At 44.8% G+C, this 20,818-nt stretch overlaps 1 protein-coding gene across 7 annotated transcripts in view; it reads left to right on the top strand.

The window, feature by feature from the left end:
* Positions 1-20,818, top strand: part of UNC79 (unc-79 homolog, NALCN channel complex subunit) — a 134,635-nt gene that overhangs the window by 110,167 nt on the left and 3,650 nt on the right. For 6 of the 7 annotated variants that reach the window (XM_081001368.1, XM_081001369.1, XM_081001366.1 and 3 more), the window contains 7 exons: positions 6,060-6,137; positions 9,045-9,134; positions 10,110-10,285; positions 11,274-11,460; positions 13,030-13,227; positions 15,791-15,868; positions 19,323-19,364. In XM_081001368.1, the coding sequence (XP_080857494.1) occupies positions 6,060-6,137; positions 9,045-9,134; positions 10,110-10,285; positions 11,274-11,460; positions 13,030-13,227; positions 15,791-15,868; positions 19,323-19,364 (849 nt within the window). The remainder of the gene's footprint in view (positions 1-6,059; positions 6,138-9,044; positions 9,135-10,109; positions 10,286-11,273; positions 11,461-13,029; positions 13,228-15,790; positions 15,869-19,322; positions 19,365-20,818) is intronic. The other variant, XM_081001365.1, reaches the window with a different exon arrangement.

The following is a 20,818-nucleotide window of genomic DNA, read 5'->3' as shown; positions in this document are numbered from 1 at the left end:
CCCCCACAAATCTCCCCACCCTACAAGAAAAACATACACACATATGCACAAAGGGTCTGGGAATGGCACTCTGTTTGTCATGGCGTACTGCGATTGCCAGTGGGGCATTTTTTAGGACTGAAGGTTGGGATGAGCTACTCATGGCAGCTCCGTCGTTGTTTGAAGCGTTGGGAAACAGTCTGAGGCCGTCATGCTTCTTGAATACCAGTTGCTGGCAACCACAGGAAGAAGAGTTTGAAGAGTTTGGATTTGATATCCCGCTTTATCACTCCCTTTAAGGAGTCTCAAAGCGGCTAACAATCTCCTTTCCCTTCCTCCCCCACAACAAACACTCTGTGAGGTGAGTGAGGCTGAGAGACTTCAAAGAAGTCTGACTAGCCCAAGGTCACCCAGCAGCTGCATGTGGAGGAGCGGGGAAGCGAACCCGGTTCACCAGATTACGAGTCTGCCGCTCCTAACCACTACACCACACTGAAGGGAGAGTGCTCCTGTGCTCAGGTTCTGCTTGTGGGTTTCCCACGGCCATCTGGTTGGCTCTTGTGAGGACAGGATGCTGGACTAGAGCGGCCATTGGCCTGATCTAGCAGACCTCTCCTTACATTCTTGAAGCTTTTTCTGTGAGGCAGGAAAGGAGGGTTTTCGTTTCCCCTTGGCTGCCTTGTGTCAAGGGTAAGTCTCTCCTGCCCCTCGCATCCCCCCCCCCCCACAAAAAAGCATCTGAACCCCATGCCCACTTTGGTGGGAGCTGAATGGCTCTATGGAACTTGGGTGTACAGTTTTGGCCCAAGCCCTAGCACCAACCTCTCCCAACCTGGTGCTCTCCAGATGTTTTGACCTATAAATACCATCCTCCCTGGCCATTGGTCAACTTCACAGGGGTAGGCAGCAGTTGCGGTCCAAAAAGTCCGCAGAGTGCAAGATTGTAGAAGGCTTACTTATGTAATCATGGGTCTTCCACGCCCCCTAAGAAGAGGAGATCTGAGGAAGGCTTCCTCAACACCCTGCTAAAGATGTCCCTAGAAGGAGGATCCTTGGGAGACAATGAAGCCTCCATCTTCTGCTCATGAGTTTGTGGGTCTGCCTCCAACCTCTGACCCTACTGGGTTGCCAGATGGATCCAGTTCCACACCCCTGCTATATAAAGAACAGGAAGTGACCTACCACAATGGGAAGGTGGTAGAACAAGGTGGGACACTGAAATACCACTTGAGCAATCACTTAATACTCCTGTGTATAGCTGCGTGAGACATGTAGGGACTCAAGCTGCTGCTTGATTTGACAAAGATAGCAGTACGGGGGCTAAGAACGTTAAATAAGAAGCAAGGTGGGCTGAATAACAAAAGATATATTCCTGACATTTACATTTGATACCCCAATTATTTCCACGTTACTCATCGCTGTCAGAATTGGTAGTGACACAAAACAAGAGGAAAGCTTTCTTTACGCTGGAGGATGGAAAAGTTTGGGTAGGTGTATAATCTGCATGAGGAGTTCATATGAGCACCGCTTCCCTGCGAGAAGAGCAGTTGTGGGGCAGGAAAGGTGTGGTCCCACTAGCTGGCCTCCCTTGGAAGCGAGAGTGACGCTGCCAAAGGCTTAGGGTGTGTCTAGGAGTAAAGCCCATAGGGTGCTGGGGTTCGAAACCTGTCCTCATGCTCTTGACATGGGTATAGGGGGGGGATTCCCTGGAGCAGAACTGTTCCTGGAATCAGCAGCTGTATGGGATTGTGGGGGTAATGACTGTTAGCTATTTTTTTTAGTTATTCAGAGCAATGCAGTGGTTTCACCCTCAGACCTCAGGGATGGAGTGGACTCCACACACAAGAACTGAAGATGAATCTTGACTTGTCAGGATGGCAGCAACAGAGCAATTTGTATTATTCATATGTATTAAGTCCAATGCAATACCTTTCTCTCCCTTGAGCCCAAGAGAGGGTTTAGTCCTTTTGCTTTCAAAACTCCTTTGTAGCAGTGCATAAGCCATTGGTCCATAGCTTGTCTGTTCTCACAAACCCCTCTGGACAGCATCTGCTTGAAGTCTTCACACTCCCATATTCTCAGTCAGCAAAACTCAGTCAGCGAAAAAACGACGGTACAACCAGCCGAACCTTAACTCCCACCCTGTCTAAGGCACTAACACACTCACTTTTAAAGGGAGTTAAGTTAACAACACCATAGTTCAGCGTTTCTGTCACCTTAATGGGAACCACCTGCTTTGCAGCTGTTACATTACATGTGTTTTCTTTTCCGCAGTGAAATTTATTCTTTGTAAAATGCATTTTCTAACAAATACAGTGCAAATACTAACAGTGACCACAGCAGATGGAACAGGGCTCTTTGCCCAATCCTATAGCTAGTCACAACACATCTGTCCCCAAACAGCTGCCCTCCAGACCAGAGCTCTCATCAGCCCCAGCCAGCATGACCAATGGTCAAGGATAATGGGACTCATTGTCCAGAACATCTGGAGTCCATTGGGGTGTGGAAGGCTGGTCCAAGGTTTCTGCTACCTGAGATCCTTTTACTTGGAGATGACAGGGACTGAACCTGGCACATTCTGCATGCAAACTGCCACTGAATCATGCCCCCATCACCAGCCCTGACTCTGGTCAGGGACATCAGTTTGTAATTCCTTCAGGGTGGGAGGGAGAGATCTCATGCATCTTGAATGCTACGGGGTTTTTCTTTCCACCAAGGCCTTAATACTGTCTCCATGCTGATTTCTGCTGACAGCAACAAGGAGCAAGCATAGGGCAGAATGTCATGTGGCCATAGCTCAGTGGTGGGCCGTACGGAAGGGCCTAGACTCAATCCCCCTCATCTCCAGGTAGGGCTGGGTGAGGACCCTGCCTAAAACCCCAGAGAGCAGCTGCCAATCAGTGTGGACAATTTACACAAAACAAATAAAATACCGTGAAAATCCCTGAAATGAGAAGTAATCGACTAGAAATATTATCTTATAGAATTAAACTAAATAAGAAAAATCAAAAAGTTTAAGGAAAAAATTAGAAAAACCTAGAATTGAACAAAGTCTTAATGGGATGCCGGCTACAAACCTCGTTTCACTGAACTATTCAGTTTCCTCAGAAGGAAATAGAGAAATCATAAACCTTAAATGATTTTAAACAAACTCAAGAACAGGGCTGAAATGCTCCCGAGTTTACAAAAAAGGTTTGAAAACCTAAAGTTTTCAAGTTTTAGACATAGCCCTATTTAAAGAAAGCCAAGCAGTAGTAATAAGGAGTTGAGGACTCGGCTGTGAAAAATCTATTATTGCCTTTACAAAAAGGTTAAAAAACCCTACATATCACAAATTCAAAGAAAGGAATACAAGATAAGCTGTTTTAGATTTTAAACAAACTTAAGAACAGGGCTGAAACGCTCCTTTGGTCTAGATGTTACTGCTAATGTTAAAGACTGCTGATGTTAAAGATTAATCAGTGTGGACAAAGCTGAGCTACATGGACCAATGGTCTGATTCAATTTAAGGCATCTTTCTCATTTTCTAAATCTAGGCCCTTACATAGGCCTCAGCCTGTTGCTGAGGTCATTCTCTCCATCCCTAAACCTAGACTACTTGTCTTCCTGGATCTCTGCCCAACCAACTACCCCTGAAGCCTTTGCTGACACTTTATCACAGACAGCAGATTTCTAGGGAGAGGCACAGCAGACATTTATCCTGTTTCTGTTCTGTTGTTTTGTGGCTTTTCAATACTGGCATTAAATCTGTTGCCGGTGACGTTTTGGCATCTTGCAAGGAGTTGATATGGCCGATAGTGAGATGCTTTGGAAATAAGTGGTGGGGCCTTTGTCTAGTTTGCCCCGTCTTCCGCTTGCGATGTCATGTTGAAACACACCCCACTTCCTGGAGGGATGCAGATAACGTCCAAAACGAGAGCCTCGGAAACAGTAAAGATGAACAGGAGGCCATTGCTCTTTGCAGATGCATGGCTGTTGACACCTGTTCACATTTAAATGATCTCAAAACACATTCAGCTTAATTACTTGCATGTGCCAGATTAGCCGGTTGCAAAAAAAAAAAGAAGAAGGGAGCATTTGTGCACCTCTGCTTTACCATATGTGCACATACATACAGTGATACCTCGGTTTACATACGCTTCAGGTTACATACGCTTCAGGTTACAGACTCCGCTAACCCAGAAATAGTACCTCGGATTAAGAACTTTGCTTCAAGAGGAAAACAGAAATTGTGCTCTGGTGGCACAGCAGCAGCAGGAGGCCCCATTAGCTAAAGTGGTGCTTCAGGTTAAGAACAGTTTCAGGTTAAGAACAGACCCCCGGAACGAATTAAGTACTTCACCAGAGGTACCACTGTAGTTTGTATAGCCAAAGACTCCTCCCTGACTCACATTTGCCTGGTTTGCACATAACACTAAGCCAGTTATCACGTCATGAGAACGAGCAATTGTGCAGATCTGTCCACCTAAATGAGACTTGCTACGAACGTTGGGAGATTCAGGGCCAACAAAAGGAATCACAGAATCATAGAATTGTAGAGTTGGAAGGGACCCCTGTATAGTAAAGATGCTGAATATACTTAAGGACCATAACTCTTTGTCCCCAGTTTCTCAATTTACTGCCTTGTTTTTATTCCAGTCTTCCCCCAGCCTGGTGTGCTCCAGATGGTTTGGACTACAACTCCCATCAACCCTAACTGCCATGGCCATGATGGGAGTCGTGGTCCAAACCATCGGAAAGGCGCCATGTTGGGGAAGGCTGTTCTATCTAGTCTGTCCCTGTAATACATCGTGGTTTCTACCAGGTGGAACAAAGTGCTGACCATTTGTTTGATTGCAATATTTTAATTTCCTCCCGACTCACAAAACAGTGATACTCCCCAGCATCATATGTCACTCTGAAATACAATGATTTACTGCATCAAACTTTCCAGTGGCAGGAATGCATCCAAGCCTCTTCCATTTTCTGTTATGGTCACTTGTGTCACATAACCAGGGGCCAGCAAACTTTTTCAGCAGGGGGCTGGTCCACTGTCCCTCAGACCTTGTGGGGGCCGGACTATATTTTGAAAAAAAAAAACAACGAATGAATTTCTATGCCCCACAAATAACCCAGAGATGCATTTTAATTAAAAGCACGCATTCTACTCATGTAAAAACATGCGGATTCCCGGACCACCCGTGGGCCAGATTTAGAAGGCGATTGGGCCGGATCCGGCCCCTGGGCCTTAGTTTGCCTGCTCATGCACATAACCTCATGTTGAACCTTGAATGCAATGTGCTCCCATCCACTGCATTCTGTAGGTTCGGGGTAAGAAAGATTCACATCTTGGAATCTCTTTCTGTCCTGGAACGCATTAGTTGAGCAGAAGTTTGCCGACATGGCACCCGGGGGTGCCCATTCACCCACAGAGGCCTTCCTCAGGTTGGAAGGAATATTCTGTTGTAGGCAATAAAATAGGTTGTAACGTGTGCTTGGTTATGGTATATGAATGGTGTTGCTTACAGTTTCTCCAGTTTGCAAATATACTCATGGGACCCAAAAAGTTGACAACCCTGGTTTTTAATACATGGTCCGTATTTTTTTTTAATCACATGTTATTTCTAAAAATTCTATCTGATGTATAGAATAGTTGCTCACACTCAGTAAGAAAAAGAAGAGAAAATTCACAAGGAGGAGAAATGTTTTGCTCTGGAATGAAAGCCTTCATTAAGTCAATTGGAACTATAATTGACATAATGGTACCAGGACTGCAGGCTGTGTAATGAGCTTTGATTGAAAATCCTCTTTCGCTTTAAACTTGCTGCTGAAGAAATGAGAATACACGTCTTAATTTTTATACAGTGCTTTAAATATATGTATGTATGTATGTATGTATGTATGTATACAGTGAAAAAGAATTGGGTTGACTTCTTGATAACGGTTCTTGTTTCCAATATAAGCTCTCCCTTTTATGAGCAGCAAAATTACTGCAAATATCAGCAAGAAGAAACTTTGTTTAATAAACTAATAAATTAGAGATTATTGCATCCTTACCACCAGCAGTCCACAAAATTGGTTAATATGTTATTTCTTATTAGTTTGTTTGTGCAGATGCTGGAACAAAACTAGCTGAATCATTGATCTTACACAAGCAAATGATCGCTTCCATCCCTGGAGTAAGTAACAAAACATAAGTCGCCTCTTCATAAGCTATGTATTTCTTTACCATTCCTTAGCTTTGTATGTGTGTAGCCCAAATTTTCCAGTTGGAAGGGACTTGAAACAGAAGAAGAGTATATATATTTATCTCCATATCCTTGACTACTGGCCATGCCAGCTGGGGCTTGGGATATAAAAAGGCAGCGATTTCCACCCTGTGCTATGTTGAACACAATCAGCACTGTTTCTTTTCTGCCACAGTTTGGCTTCCACTAAAACCTGCATTATCCACTTTGCTTTGGCAGAAACAAACATAATCAATTATTTAATTAATTTCAGTTCAAGGAAAAGGCAAAAACTGTGCAGAAAATAACAACATTGTTTATGTAACATTGGCCTTCATGTGATGTAATGGTAATAGTAATAGTAATTTATTATTTGTACCCCACCCATCTGGCTGGGTTTCCCCAGCCACTCTGGGCGGCTTCCAACGAAGATTAAAAATACATTAAAATGTCACACATTTAAAACTTCCTTGAACAGGGCTGCCTTCAGATGTCTTCTAAATGTCAGGTAGTTGTTTATCTCTTTGGCATCTGATGGGAAGGCATTCCACAGGGTGGGCGCCACTACCAAGAAGGCCCTCTGCCTAGTAGGAAGCTTGTGCCACCATAAATCTATTACTATTTATATCATGGGACTCTTCTTAGGTAAATAGATAGGAATATGACCCCTGGACAGAACGGAGTCAAAGGTTTGTGCTAATCACTGCAGAATCATATGGCATTCCATCCACTTTGAAACTTAGTGACTTACCGTATTTTTTGTTCTATAGGACGCACCGGCCCATAGGACGCACCTCGTTTTTTGGGGGGGGGGAAATGAATAAAAAAAATTATTCCCCCCCAGCTGCCGCCCCAAGCCTCGCGTGCTACGGGCTGCAGGCTACCGCCCCAAGCCTCGCGCGCTTGGCGGGACCTCCCACCGGGCGCGCGAGGCTTGCAGACACTCGCCCGAAGCACGGCGAGCCCTCCGGAGGGCTCCCCGTGCTTCGGGCGACAGGCTGCCGCCCCAAGCCTTGCGCGCTCGGCGGGACCTCCTGCCGGGCGCGCAAGGCTTGCAGACACTCGCCCGAAGCACGGGGAGCCCTCCGGAGGGCTCCCCGTGCTTCAGGCGACAGGCTGCTGCCCCAAGCCTCGCGCGCTCGGCGAGATCTCCTGCCGGGCATGCAAGGCTTGCGGACACTCGCCGGGGCTGCAGGCTGCTGCCTGCAAGCCTTGTGAGCCCGCGGGAACTCCCACCGGGCTTGCAAGGCTTGCGGATAGCTTCCTGAAGCCTGGAGAGCGAGAGGGGTCGGTGCGCACCGATGCCTCTCGCTCTCCAGCCTTCAGCGAAAGCCTCCATTCGCTCCATAGGACACACACACATTTCCCCTTCATTTTTGGAGGGGAAAAAGTGCGTCCTATGGAGCGAAAAATACGGTAGTTTCAATATAGTGCATGCTTTCTGTCTTTCAGGAGAAGAAACTCCAAACCAGGGGTCATCAACCTTTTTCAGCTGTGGGCCGGTCCACCGTCCCTCAGACCATGTGGTGGGCCGGACTATATTTTGAAAAAAATAATAATGAACTAATTCCTACGTCCCACAAATAACCCAGAGATGCATTTTAAATAAAAACACACATTCTACTCATGTAAAAACACCAGGCAGGCCCCACAAATAACCCAGAGATGCATTTTAAATAAAAGGCCACATTCTATTCATGTAAAAACACACTGAGTCCCAGGCCGTCCACGGGCTGGATTGAGAAGGCGATTGGGCCGCATCTGGCACCCGGGCCTTAGGTTGCCTACCCCTGCTCCAAACCTTCTAAGCTTAAATGATACTAACAGTCACAACACCATTCCCCAGTTGAACTATAATGTTTTTTGAGTTAGGATGATACAATGGAGACTGGTAGCTTGAGGGCAGGGCTGGAAACGTGGAAGAGCAGATTATTCTGTTTGTACTCAACATATTTAGTGCAACGGGGAGAAACTGAATAAAAAGAAAGAGAAAATCCTTCAGATTCAGTCATTGGTATTCAAGGGGCTGGTGCACAATACCCTTTATCGTTCTGTCATTCAGTTTGAAAGAAGCAACATGTGGAATCCTTCTTCCAAGCCCACTGGAAGATGGAGGAGTCTTTGACAGGGCTCTCTGTGACCTTATTTTTGCTGTTTGTTGTCCTGTCAAGCCGACTGACAGGCGTAACTGTGGAGGAGACAGAAGGTGGTGTAGTTCAGCCCTACGTAGATTTTATATTAGCATAGAGAAATGAGAAGCACTTGGGTCAGCTGCAAAAATGCAGAATTTGAGCAGATTGTCTCTTCTCTCGCCCTCCGAATTCCACCAAGTGAACCTCAACTGAGACTCTCTGAATTTGTGGGCCCAAATCATCGCTCGTCAAAGAGGGGCAATCTGTTATCCATATCAGCTGATTACTTTGGGTCGGAAAGGGAGTTAAGGTTGAATATTTCGTTGCAGGACTGACCAGTTACATTCTGAATTCTCTGCCCCTCCACTCCAGGCCAGAAAAAAATTCAACTACAACCTTACCACGATTGGCAGCAGCCAGTGTTAGGATAGTAAGCCTAAAAAAAATCACAATCACTTACAGTACTATTAGTCCTTTTGCAATCAGTGAGGCTACACTTGTGTAACTGACTAGGAACAATATTTGTCTTGAGATTAATCAGCTATAAGGCTGCAATGCTGTACCCACTTACTGGGTCCAACTGAACCAGGTGGGACTTACTTCTGAGTAGACATATATAGGGTTCAGGATTCAGTTGGTTTTGGGCTGGGTGAGGGAAGGAAAATGGACTTCCATTATTGTGCTTTGAGGAGCCCTGATAGTTGACCATTGTTCTTCCATGTTTTAGTGTGGAACAGCAGCCATGGAATGCATGAGACAGTACATTGGTGAAGTTTTGGATTTTATTGCCGATATGCATACGTTAACTAAATTAAAGGTGAGTACAGCATTCAGACACATCAGTTCAAATGATGTTATTGCCTCGTTTGGGGAGTTCTACATTTTGGCCATCCATATAGTTGGGAGAACCTTTAGATGCTTTCTGAAAGCCCTTGCCATGTTTTATGGGAGAGTTGAAAAAGTAGCTTCCTACAATAACGATTATAGAAAGGGTGACTGTACGAGCAGCAAAAAGTAGAAAATAGTGACCAGGGTCCACAGGGGTGTCAGGACTCATTCAAATAACTTGTGCTAGGCCAGTGGAACTGCTGAGAATTGCTTGCTGTGCTAAAGCAGGAAGCAGGGCCTTGTTGGTAACTGCACCCTTTGAAACTCTCTCCCCCTAGAGGTACAGATGGCAACTTCATTGTTGGACTTGGATTATCTAGTCCCAACAGAGCAAACTTTTGGAGGAGTTGTTTAGCCTGTTCTGGGCTGTCAGATTGCCCTGTTCTGCCCTGTGTGAACTGCATGATCTGGTTTCCAAACTGTATTTGGTTTTAATTTACTGGGTTTTGGTGAGTGTTTGTTGCACTTTTGGAAGTTGCTTTGGGGCCCTTGGTGAAAAGTTGTCTCTATAAGTAAATGAATAGTCAACTCCAAACACTCATAACTATCAATAAACAATAAGAGTAGCAGTTTTTTAAAAACTCCAATCATAACCAAAGCTCACTCTCAATCAACCAGCTCAACCAAACACTTGGGCAAACAAACGAGTCTTCACCTTTTGCAGGTATAATAAAGGTATTTGATAAACAGATAGAAGTATCATATAACCTGGATATTCGGTCTTTAGTGCAGCCTTTAACTCCCATCATTTGTAGTTCAAAACATCTGGAGTTGGTGAAAGCTGCTCTAGTGAACACAGTGTTTTCATATAAATGGAACAGCTTCCTTGGCCTTCAAAATGCCTTTAATCACCCAATGTCTTACCTTTAATACCCCCAATATGCTGAATGTCCTTCCACCACAGAGTCACATGAAGACATGTTCCCAGCCATTGCATGAGGACACTTTTGGTGGGCATCTGAAGGTCGGTTTAGCCCAGATTGCTGCGATGGAGATCTCGCGTGGCAATCACAGGGACAACAAGGCCGTAGTTCGTTACCTCCCTTGGCTATACCATCCTCCATCTGCAATGCAACAGGGGTAAGGAAGTATCGGCTGCAAACAGTGTAACATTAAGAGCGTTAAAACGCATTACCAGATGGGTGTGCCATGAAGAGGGGTGAAAGTGGGGAGTTGCGTCCATCACTTGTAATGGCAAATGTGGTCTCCAGGAGGTGAGGGTAGCCAATGGGTCTCAACCCCTCAATGAGTTAGGGACTTGCCCTGCATGAGAAGACAGGCTTCCCTGGACCCAGCAATGGGTCCAACTGTCAAGAAGGTGGTTTCTGCACATGCTGTAGAAGGAAGTGAGGGGCAGATGAGGCTTCTCAACCTGGGAAGGTAGGCCATCTGGGAGAAGGAAAACGCTGATCCTAAACCTCATCTGCCTTGTGGGTTCTTTTCGGGAGAAGAAATGGCTCTACACCAAACCAGAGTGGAGTCCCTAAGACGGTTTGATGGTGCCTTCTTCTGGCAACTCCTATAGCCAAGCCAGTGCCAAACGTATTGCTCTGCTTTCCTTTGGACCACATCAGCAAAGCTTGTCATCTGGGCAATTCAGGACTGCCTAGCCTTGCACCCCAAAGAGGTCACTTCAGTTCACCCCAGAGCTGCACTCCATTGTCTCTTGAGACAGATGGATGCCAGCAACATCATCACTATGTACACACTAGCTGGGGAGCAGGAAAGAAACTGAAGTTTCCTAGAAACAAAACATTGCAGTTTGTGTTACTTCCCTTCAACAAAAGTAACACATTGAGAAAAGACATCTGAATCTGCACCACAGTTCCAGGGGCCAGGTACAGAGGCCTGAGGGCCGTGTTTGGCCCTCCGCCTGAGGTTCCCCACCCTATTCACTGTTTGAAACAAATGGATCACCTGAAAAGGCATGTTAATATTTACTTTGCCCATGTTCTGCATCCATAATACAGTAATGTTCATGCATTTGTTAGCATAATAATATTTCAAGGCATGGGGAATAAAGCCTTTGGGATAACAAGACACTGAAATGCATTATCTTTTCCAACAGGCCCAAAGAATTCATTGAATGCGTATCTCATATTCGTTTGCTCTCGTGGCTCCTGCTGGGGTCGCTGACGCATAATGTCATCTGTCCAAATTCCCCTTCAACATGTATGCCCATTCCACTGGATGCTGGCTCTCATGTCGCTGACCACCTCATTGTGATCCTGATTGGGTTTCCAGAGCAGTCCAAGGTACAAGTATTCTGCTGGTTGTGCCTAAACAACATTTGACTATATAGATTTCAGCCTAATTAACCCGAATGGCTGCCTACTCTGCTGCCAATTTGCCTGGGTAATTAAGATCCTTGTCAGAGCTACTGCCCCTTGGCAGTGGATGCTGAGAAGACTCTGCAGCTGTTGCACAGTATTTTGATCAGAGGCTGATGGTCAATAAAGTTGGTTGAATCTGTCAATTTCCGTTTCTCATTCCCTCCAGCCTTATGTTCAGTTCTCCACTTTTAGCCCTCGTGAAAATTCATCAGCGTCTTAGTACAAATTTTCCCCAGTAGGTTTGTGTGTAATTCACCCTAATATACACATTTTTATTTTTATTTTTTGCAAAACAGAGGTCCTTAGCAGAATGTACTTTGGGGTGTTATTTTTAGTGCTTTATTGCAAACTTTGTCCTAATATATGCATATGTGTGCACATGGCTTGGCTGGAGAATTGCGTTACAAAATTCGAAGGAGCGTGAATTTCAAAGGGTGGCTGTGTTTCACTTTGCATACTGTTTCAGAAAGTGTGAATTGGGTAGGCTCATCATTAAACATGAACTGAATCAAGATGTCATCTGCATGCAGAAGTTCCCAGGTTCATTCCCGGTCATCTCACGTGGACATGACAAAGGAGGCAGTATAAGAGATTAAAATATCGAACGTTTTATGGAAGATTGGAGCCTTTTTCTCTGGAAAACATTAAAGTCAACAGAAGCCGGATCAGGATCCGAAATAGCAGTGGATGGGAAATGGATAATGAATTGAATTAAGGGGGAAATAAATGAATAATTACTGTAATGAAGGGGAAATGTAATTGATAAAGTATGTTATATAACACAGCAGGAAAGAGTGGTTATGGAAGCACCTGGGAGAAAGGGTGGGAACTCAACTTGCAAAAATTCTTTTAAATTTGTAGTTAAATTGTTAAAAATCCTTGAAACTCAATTTTAAAAATTGGGGGTGGGGATCCCTGTCATCTCCAATGAGAGCTGGTAATGTTTCTGTTCTAAAACCCTGAAGAGCTCTTGCTAGTGTGGACAGGACTGAGCCTGACAGACCACATGTCTGTGTTCCCAGCTCCCATCAGCCTCAGCAAGCATAGCCATTGGTCAGGAATGATGGGAATTGTCATCCAAGTAAATCTGAAGGGCACCAGGGTGGAGAGGCTGTTCTAAACACTCCAATATTCTTCCATTTCCTTTCTCTCCCTGTTCTAACAAGCTCTGTGGTTCTGTGAGTGTTTCTTTTTCACTTTTAATGGCCTTCAGCTTGTCTATCCTTTTGCCTAACTCTAGCCTGTGAATTATAAGCCTGCTATTTCAATATGAATGAGTTGTCATATCGCTCACTGACAGGGAAGGAAAATCTGAGGGAATTCTTGACAGAGCCATATTTGATTAGGATTGCTTTGACGGGCGGGTGTGTTATTATCGGACGAGGGAATTGTCATGCTCTGGTACTCCGGGGCAGGTTGTGCGCATCCCATAATGCACTGCTGGAAGGAAAAAGCTAACGCTCCCCACCCCCCCGGTTCTCTTTTCTGCAGACGTCTGTCCTGCACATGTGCTCCCTCTTCCACGCCTTTATATTTGCTCAGCTGTGGACGGTGTATTGTGAACAAGCGGCGGTTGCGCCCACGGTGCAGAACCAGAACGAATTCAGCTTCACCGCCATCCTGACCGCCTTGGAGTTCTGGAGCCGAGTCACCCCAAGCATCCTCCAGCTGATGGCACATAACAAGGTGGTGAGTCAGAGGCAGTGAGCAGAGCTAGGCGAGATCCCACAAAGCCCCAAGCAATAGATAGACCAGGCATAGGCAAACTCTGGCCCTCCAGATGTTTGGGACTACAATTCCCATCATCCCTAGCTAACAGGACCAGCGGTCAGGGATGATGGGAATTGTGGTCCTAAACATCTGGAGGGCCGGAGTTTGCCTATGCCTTTAGATAGACCATTTGAAAATGAAAATCGTAGGGCACACACACATGCACACAACTGGCAGCCAGAAGACTATAGGGCTATATAGCTCAGTAGTAGAATAAATTGCATTTCCAGGAGAGAATCTTGCAATGTGGCAGCACGCATGCTTTGAGACTCCCTGCCTGTTAGGCAGGCGCCCTCGCAACATTTCATAAATAAATGGAATATATGCATAAATATTGCTTTAGATTCCTGCTGAAAGATTATTATTATTATTATTATTATTATTACCCTGCTGGGATACATTTATTTATTAAATATATATACCAAAGGAGCCCAACATTATTAGGGTTGTCATATTTTGAAGAGCAAAAAAGAAGACAAATTTGCCGACTTCTACTTTTAACTGTGGATTGCTATAGTGACTCTACCTATGGAAAAAGAGGATGTGTCCTGGAAAAAGAGGACATATGGCAACCCCACCCAACATGGAATCCCTCGGGAGGTGGTGGACTCTCCTTTCTTGGAGGTTTTTAAGCAGAGGTTGCATGGCCACCTGTCATGGATACTTTAGTTGAGATTCTTGCATTGCAGGGGGTTGGACCAGATGGAATTTAATTGGGTTGTTCTGAAGTTTAATTAAAATATCCAAATAACGATGAAGGAGGCTACCAAAAGGGTTTAACTTTATCAGCAATATTGAAAATTCCATGGCCTTTTCGTTATCGAGTTACATTTGCCTTGGTTTACCTTTATATTTACATCACATAAAAGTTAAAATGATATTTACAACCCAAGGCTGGGAGACATCCCCCTGCCCTGTATGCCATGTTTTATGCTTTGAAGATTACATATTCATAGCTCACTGCTGATTCAGAATGATAAATCACTTTGGATGGGCAGGGAATAAATAGGACCCAGATAGCAAGTTAACTTCAGAGAGAATCCAGTTCTTTTTAAAGAAATCCGGCTCTGCTATGCATGGCGGTTGTCCTGAATGGGATGCTTGAAAAGCCTTTTCAAGGTTAATTGAAATATATAGAGCATCATTGGGTTGCACTGGTGGAAGCTAAAACTGAAAAAAATCTCTTACAGATTGTCATGGCTATGTGAAAGGTAATGTTGGGTTTCCACTTCTTTACTGGATATTCAATCTGATGTGTTGATGGTTTAAGGTGATAGCTCAGTAGGTAGAGCATGAGACTCTTGATCGTGAGTTTGAGCCCCACATTGGGCAAAATACAGGTGAAACTTGGAAAATTAGAATATTGTGGAAAAGTTCATTTATTTCAGTAATTCAACTTAAAAGGTGAAACTAATATATGACATGGCTCCCCAAATCAACACAGACTGTGGAAACTTCACACTGGACTTCAAGCATCTGTCATTGTGTGCCTCCCCATTCTTCCTCCAGACTCTGGGTTTCCAAATGAGATGCAAAAGCTGCTCTCATCAGAAAAGAGATTTGGAGAGCCATATCATCAGCTGGTGTTGGTCCACTGTGCTTCATTAAGTGTAGGGTCAACACACCAGGAGATTTTGGAGCACTTCATGCTTCCTTCCGCAGACGAGCTTTATGGGGATGCTGACTTCATTTTCCAGCAGGACTTTGGCACCTGCCCACACTGCCAAAAGTACCAAAACCTGGTTCAATGCCCATGGGATTACTGTGCTTGATTGGCCAGCAAACTCGCCGGACCTGAACCCCATAGAGAATCTATGGGGCATTGCCAAGAGAAAGTTGAGAGACATGAGACCGAGCAATGCAGAAGAGCTGAAGGCTGCTATTGAAGCTTCCTGGTCTTCCATAACACCTCAGCAGTGCCACAGGCTGATAGCATCCATGCCACGTCGCATTGAGGCAGTAATTGATGCAAAAGGGGCCCAAACCAAGTACTGAGTACATATGCATGCTTCTGCTTCTCAGAGGTCCAATATTGCTCTATTTGCAGTCCTTGTTTTGCTGATTTCATTTAATATTCTAATTTTCTGAGATCGTTAATTTGGGGTTTTCATCAGCTGTACGCCATGATCATCACAATTATAACAAATAAAGGCTTGACATATCTCGCTTTGCATGTCATGAGTCTATCTCATATATTAGTTTCACCTTTTAAGTTGAATTAGTGAAAAAAATGAACTTTTCCATGATATTCTAATTTTCCGAGTTTCACCTGTATCCCTCCATTGCAGGGGGCTGGACTGAATGACCTTTGTGGTCCTTTCCAGCTCTACAATTCTGCGATTCTGTATTGCTTTCATTTAAGTACCATGCTAATGAATCTAGGTTAATCCCATCAGTCTCGGTTCTGTTTGGTGTGTTTTGTTTTCACGATGATATGGCACTGAGTATTTACTTTATTTCAACATCTTTCTCCCCTCCACAGATGGTAGAGATGGTATGTCTCCATGTGATCAGCTTGATGGAGGCTTTGCAGGAATGCAATTCCACTATTTTCGTCAAGGTAGGTCAATTCTCCATTGAGTATACTTTTTCCTTCTTCTTTTTTTAAAAGATGGTTAGAATCCAAAATCCTGTGCATCCGAAAGGAGAAATTGCAGTCAACAGAACTGGAATTTTTCCTGCGCTCCAAGTAGCATGCAGGATGGAGATTCCTTCATTTATAATAGAGAGGAAATAACTCTGGTGACTGGGTTCAGCTGGTAAAACAGTTTTTATGTAACTCAGCTGATTCCTTTCCCCAAAACGATGTGGTTCTTAGGAAACATGGGTCAAAGAGACAAGGGGAAAATATAAGCAATCGTTCTTCTTTGCTTTCTTCCAGCCTTTTTACCAAAAAGCTGCCTTTGTTGTTCAAAAGGTAACATCTGTTGCCAACTGATGGGCTTTCTCTTGGAGCATTAGGTGGGAAGAGCCATCAGAATGCATGCAGAAAATTTATTTTTTATTTTGTTTATTTAAGATAAAATGTTTTTGCCGAGGGAGACCCCATTCCACTGTCCTAACAGCTTTTACCGTCAGAAAGTTTTCCCTGGTGTTTAGTTGGAATCTCCTTGTAATTTGAAGCCATTGGTTCGAATCCTACCCTCCAGAGTGGGAGAAAACAAGCTTGCTCCATCTTCTAGGTGACAGCCCTTGAGATATTTGAATATGGCTATCATAGCTCCTCTCAGACTCCTCTTTTTCAGGCGAAACATACTCAGCTCTTTCAACCGTTCCTCATAAGGCTTGATTTCCAGACTCTTGATTGTATCGGTTGCTCCTTCAACTGCCTTCATCCCCAGTCACTAGCCATGCTAGCTGGGGCTAATGGAGACAGCTTGTGCACCCCAGTTTTCTATAGGGTTAAACACACCTCTCTCACCCCACGGGGCATACAGCATCCTAGCTGTTTGGCTTGCTGCCTGCTTGTTAGGGATCTAGGCTTGTCCAGCTCTGCTTCTGTGTGTAATTGACAGTCACTGCAAGGGCAAAGCCATCTTCCTAACGTTTCAAGATCTCGCCTCCACGCTGTAATGCAGTTGTGTTCTGCTCTTCACTGGGATTCCCTAACCAATGCTGTTGGTAATTAGGGACAACAACCCACTAACAGAACACAGCCAAGTATTACGCCATCTGGTTTGGTCAATGAAAGCGCATCCTCTGGAGGGTGGTTTATCTCATGCTGTCAATACTGATTAGGTTGTACACGGAGCTCTAGGGAGCTTAATTGGAAAATTGCAAATCTTGATGCCATTTGGAGGAGCGCTTTAGAACAATATGTCCAACTCCTTAAATAATATGGGAGAGCGCGGATAACATGTCAAAGGGGCCTTCGGACTTGAAGCGAACCTGGCGCACACTTAAATATAAAATAAGAACAACAACCCCAAACAAATCAACGGTTGCAGCCCTCTTCTTCCACAGAAATCTGAGCTTAGCAAATGCCAGAAGCAGGCACAGTTAGCAGATGTGATATAGGCATGTCCATGTGCTAAGAAAAATGTGGAGGTTTGGTTGAACACCATCCTCAAGGTATTGCAGGTTACAGGTGACGCCTCCTGTGTGTCACAGGAGCATGTACAGAAAAGTAGGCCAGTGGTGGGCAGCCTTTTCTCCACCGAGGGCAAACTTTTGCAGGCCACATGCTGACTGTGGGTGGAATGAAGCCAGTAATGTTCCCAAAGCCCAAAGAGGTGACTACCCCTCCCCCCCACTCTTGCTCTCTCCCTCTTCTTGCCCACCCAGTGGGCAGGTGGGGAGGGACAGATCACTCTTGCAAGAGATCTGAACTGATCACCCACAGAAGGTTTTATATTTTATTTATTTTTATTTATACCCTGCCCTTCCCAGTTCAGAAAACTGGGCTCAGGGCAGCTAACAACAAATTTAAAACACTTAATTGATGCATCAAAAAACAGCATAAAATGCAGTATAAGGCGAGAATAACATACACACACACACACACACACACAGAGTTTCCATCATTGTTACACTTCTAGAAATATGAATGCAGATAGGAGAACTATAAAAGCAGATAACATTGGAAATGTTGGCTGATGGGAAGTGAAGTCCATTGACGTATGGAACACAGTCCCCAAACCCTGCTCAAGATTCTTAATCTTTTCCCCACTACATGTTGATAACAGCAATCTAACAAACAGGGCTGTAGAGATTATTGAGATGAAGGTTGCAGTGTGTGTAGGACCAAGGGCTGCATGAAAGTTGAGGGCGGTATTAGGTTAGGGTTGCCATATTTTGAAGAGCAAAAAAGAGGAAAAAATTGCCGACTTCCACCACACCTGCTGAAATTCCCCTTTCCACGCACACACCTCCTGCTAAAGGTGCAGACACTCCTCTCCGCCTTCTCACCCGGAGAGGCTGCTGCAGATCCCACCCTCCTCTCACATTCCCTAAAACCAAAGCCTTCCTATCCTTTAGCAGAAGTCATTTCCCCCAGCTGCTGGCAACTCCATGTGCATCATCCTCACCCCACGCCAAGATCCCTGTTTCCTCCTCCCTCCCCGCTTTCTAGTTCCCCGGCCACTGGCCACCCTCCCCAGCACGCTCCTGGCCAGCCCCAGGGACCCTCTCTCCATGCAACCCTTCACTTTTAGCACCCAGCATCCTCAAATGGATATATTCACAATCGGTTTTCCTGCTTTACCTACCCCTGGTCTCCCAGGTCCTGGTCCAATATTCTAACCTCTACACCACCATTTTGCATGTAGAGCAGATGTTCTGGCACTGGGCTACTGCAACCCTTCTCCACCTTCCTAAAAAAAGGGGGGGGGAGCCGCCATGCACAGGTCGATTTAAATTGAGCATGTGACAGCTGCCACTGCTCAGTGGAGTTGGTTGCACGGCCAGTGGCACGCCACATGGACTGAGTAGCTCTTTGAACACCTCTGCAATTCCCTCCCCTGCCTGTCAGTTCTGGAGCTCTGAAGTCAATTGCATAACCCCAATGGCACCCTGCAGTACATAGGCAGTTGCAGGCACCATGGGGAGCAATTTGAAGCAGATTCCACACCATGGCAATTTCATTGGAACAAGCTGCAGTATCTTTACAAAGCAGAAATGGGGGGGAAATTGATCACAAAAATCCAGAGTTTCAGTGGAAAGGTCAGCAAAAATGTATTTTTAAATAAAGTTTAAAGTCATTTATAAATATCTCTTTTTTAAAAAAGAAAAATGCTCTTGTTTTTTCTGGAATATTTAAACATCAGTTTATTAAAAGATTTTACTTTTTAAAATAAAAGACATGGCACAGAGCACAGCTTAGCCAATGTTCCCTGCAAATGTTCGTTGTACTACCTGTGAATGAATGTTATCAGCAAGGTTTATGGTTCGTTCTTCAGACTAAGAAAATCAGTCACATCCTCTTCTGACTGTGTGTAATTATAACAACATGGTGACTGTAATAAATTAATTCTCACTACGCCGAGGAAAATAATGCAATTTCTGTCTTCCATCAGCTGATCCCGATGTGGCTGCCAATGATTCAGTCCAATCTAAAGGTAGGCTCCCCACTTCCAGCTGCCCAACTTCAACCTTTTCCCCGTATATTTTTATGTAAGAAAACATTGAATTCTGTGCCCAAATTCATCATAAGAATTCTGGATTATTTGTTTATTGCGGTTATCCATTGCTTACTACAAAAACATATCAAAGCAACTTGCAATTACAAATGCATACATGATACAAAACGCAAAATATGTCAGAAAGATAGAAGGGTAATTCATAGACTAAAAGTGTCCTGCAATTACACTGAAAGGACAAATCTTATCCCACTCTATTAAAAGATGGACACCAAGACAGGCTTGGGTATCGTCATACTCTATGACCCTAACTGAATGCCAAATACCTATGTGGGCATGAATGTATTTGCCTCTTGGCTAAAAGTTGGCAATGATTGCGTCAAGCACTCCTGCCTAGGAAGAGCATTCCACTATTTGGGGAACCACCACTAAAAAGGCCCACTGTCATAATGCCACCCTCAGCATCTCCCTCAGAGGGGGAGCACAAAGAAGGGGGTAAATTATTAATTTTTATTTCTTTATTCAGGAATATTTACATCTCACCTACTAACCAAAGTTCTCAAGGTAGTTTACAATAAATTAAAATACAATAAATTAGGCAGTGGAGCAGTATTCACTACAGCTGCATCTTCTGGCCTAGGGCTGACTGTTGAAGCAGCTAGATGTGAGTCCCATGCAGGACAAGACTGCTGGTGTCTCTCACAGCCCTGGCCCTAGTGGGAGGTGCTGGAGAAGCAGAGATGCCTCCCTCTGGGGGGTCTCAGATGTCTCTACATGAACTGAGACTCTAATAAGTTCATCCTCAGTCATGTTGTTGTACCTTTGCCCATTAGGGACACGAGTGGCGCTGTGGTCTAAACCACAGAGCCTTTTGGTCTTTCCGATCAGAAGGTTGGCGGTTCAAATCTGCGCGACAAGGTGAGCTCCAGTTGCTCTGTCCCAGCTCCTGCCAACCTAGCAGTTTGAAAACATGCCAGTGCAAGTAGATAAATAGGTACTACTGCGGCGGAAAGGTAAATGGTGTTTCCGTGCGCTCTGGTTTCCGTCACAGTGTTCCATTGCACCAGAAACGGTTTAGTCATGCTGGCCACATGACCTGGAATGCTGTCTGTGGACAATCGCCGGCTCCCTCGGCCTGAAAGTGAGATGAGTGCCACACCCCATAGTCACCTTTGGCTGGACTTACTTTTACCTTTTACCTTTGCCCCATGCAACCCAGGACAAGGGAGTCTGGGGCTAAAACAGCTTGCAAAAACTCCCCCAAACAAAAACCTTTCCAAGAGATGAAACAGATGCAGCTCCTTCAGAATCCGAGAAGGACTCACTGAACTTCCACATGGCTCAGCCTCTCAGGGCCATGCAAGGGAAGGAAAACAGAAGGCCAAGCAAGGGAACTTTAGAGAGCAGCACAGATAATCAAGCTGACTCAGGCG

The sequence above is a fragment of the Podarcis pityusensis genome (assembly GCF_964106645.2).
Source record: "Podarcis pityusensis genome assembly, chromosome: 1".
Classification (NCBI taxonomy): Eukaryota; Metazoa; Chordata; class Lepidosauria; order Squamata; family Lacertidae; genus Podarcis; species Podarcis pityusensis.
This window is presented reverse-complemented; position numbering and strand designations above follow the sequence as displayed.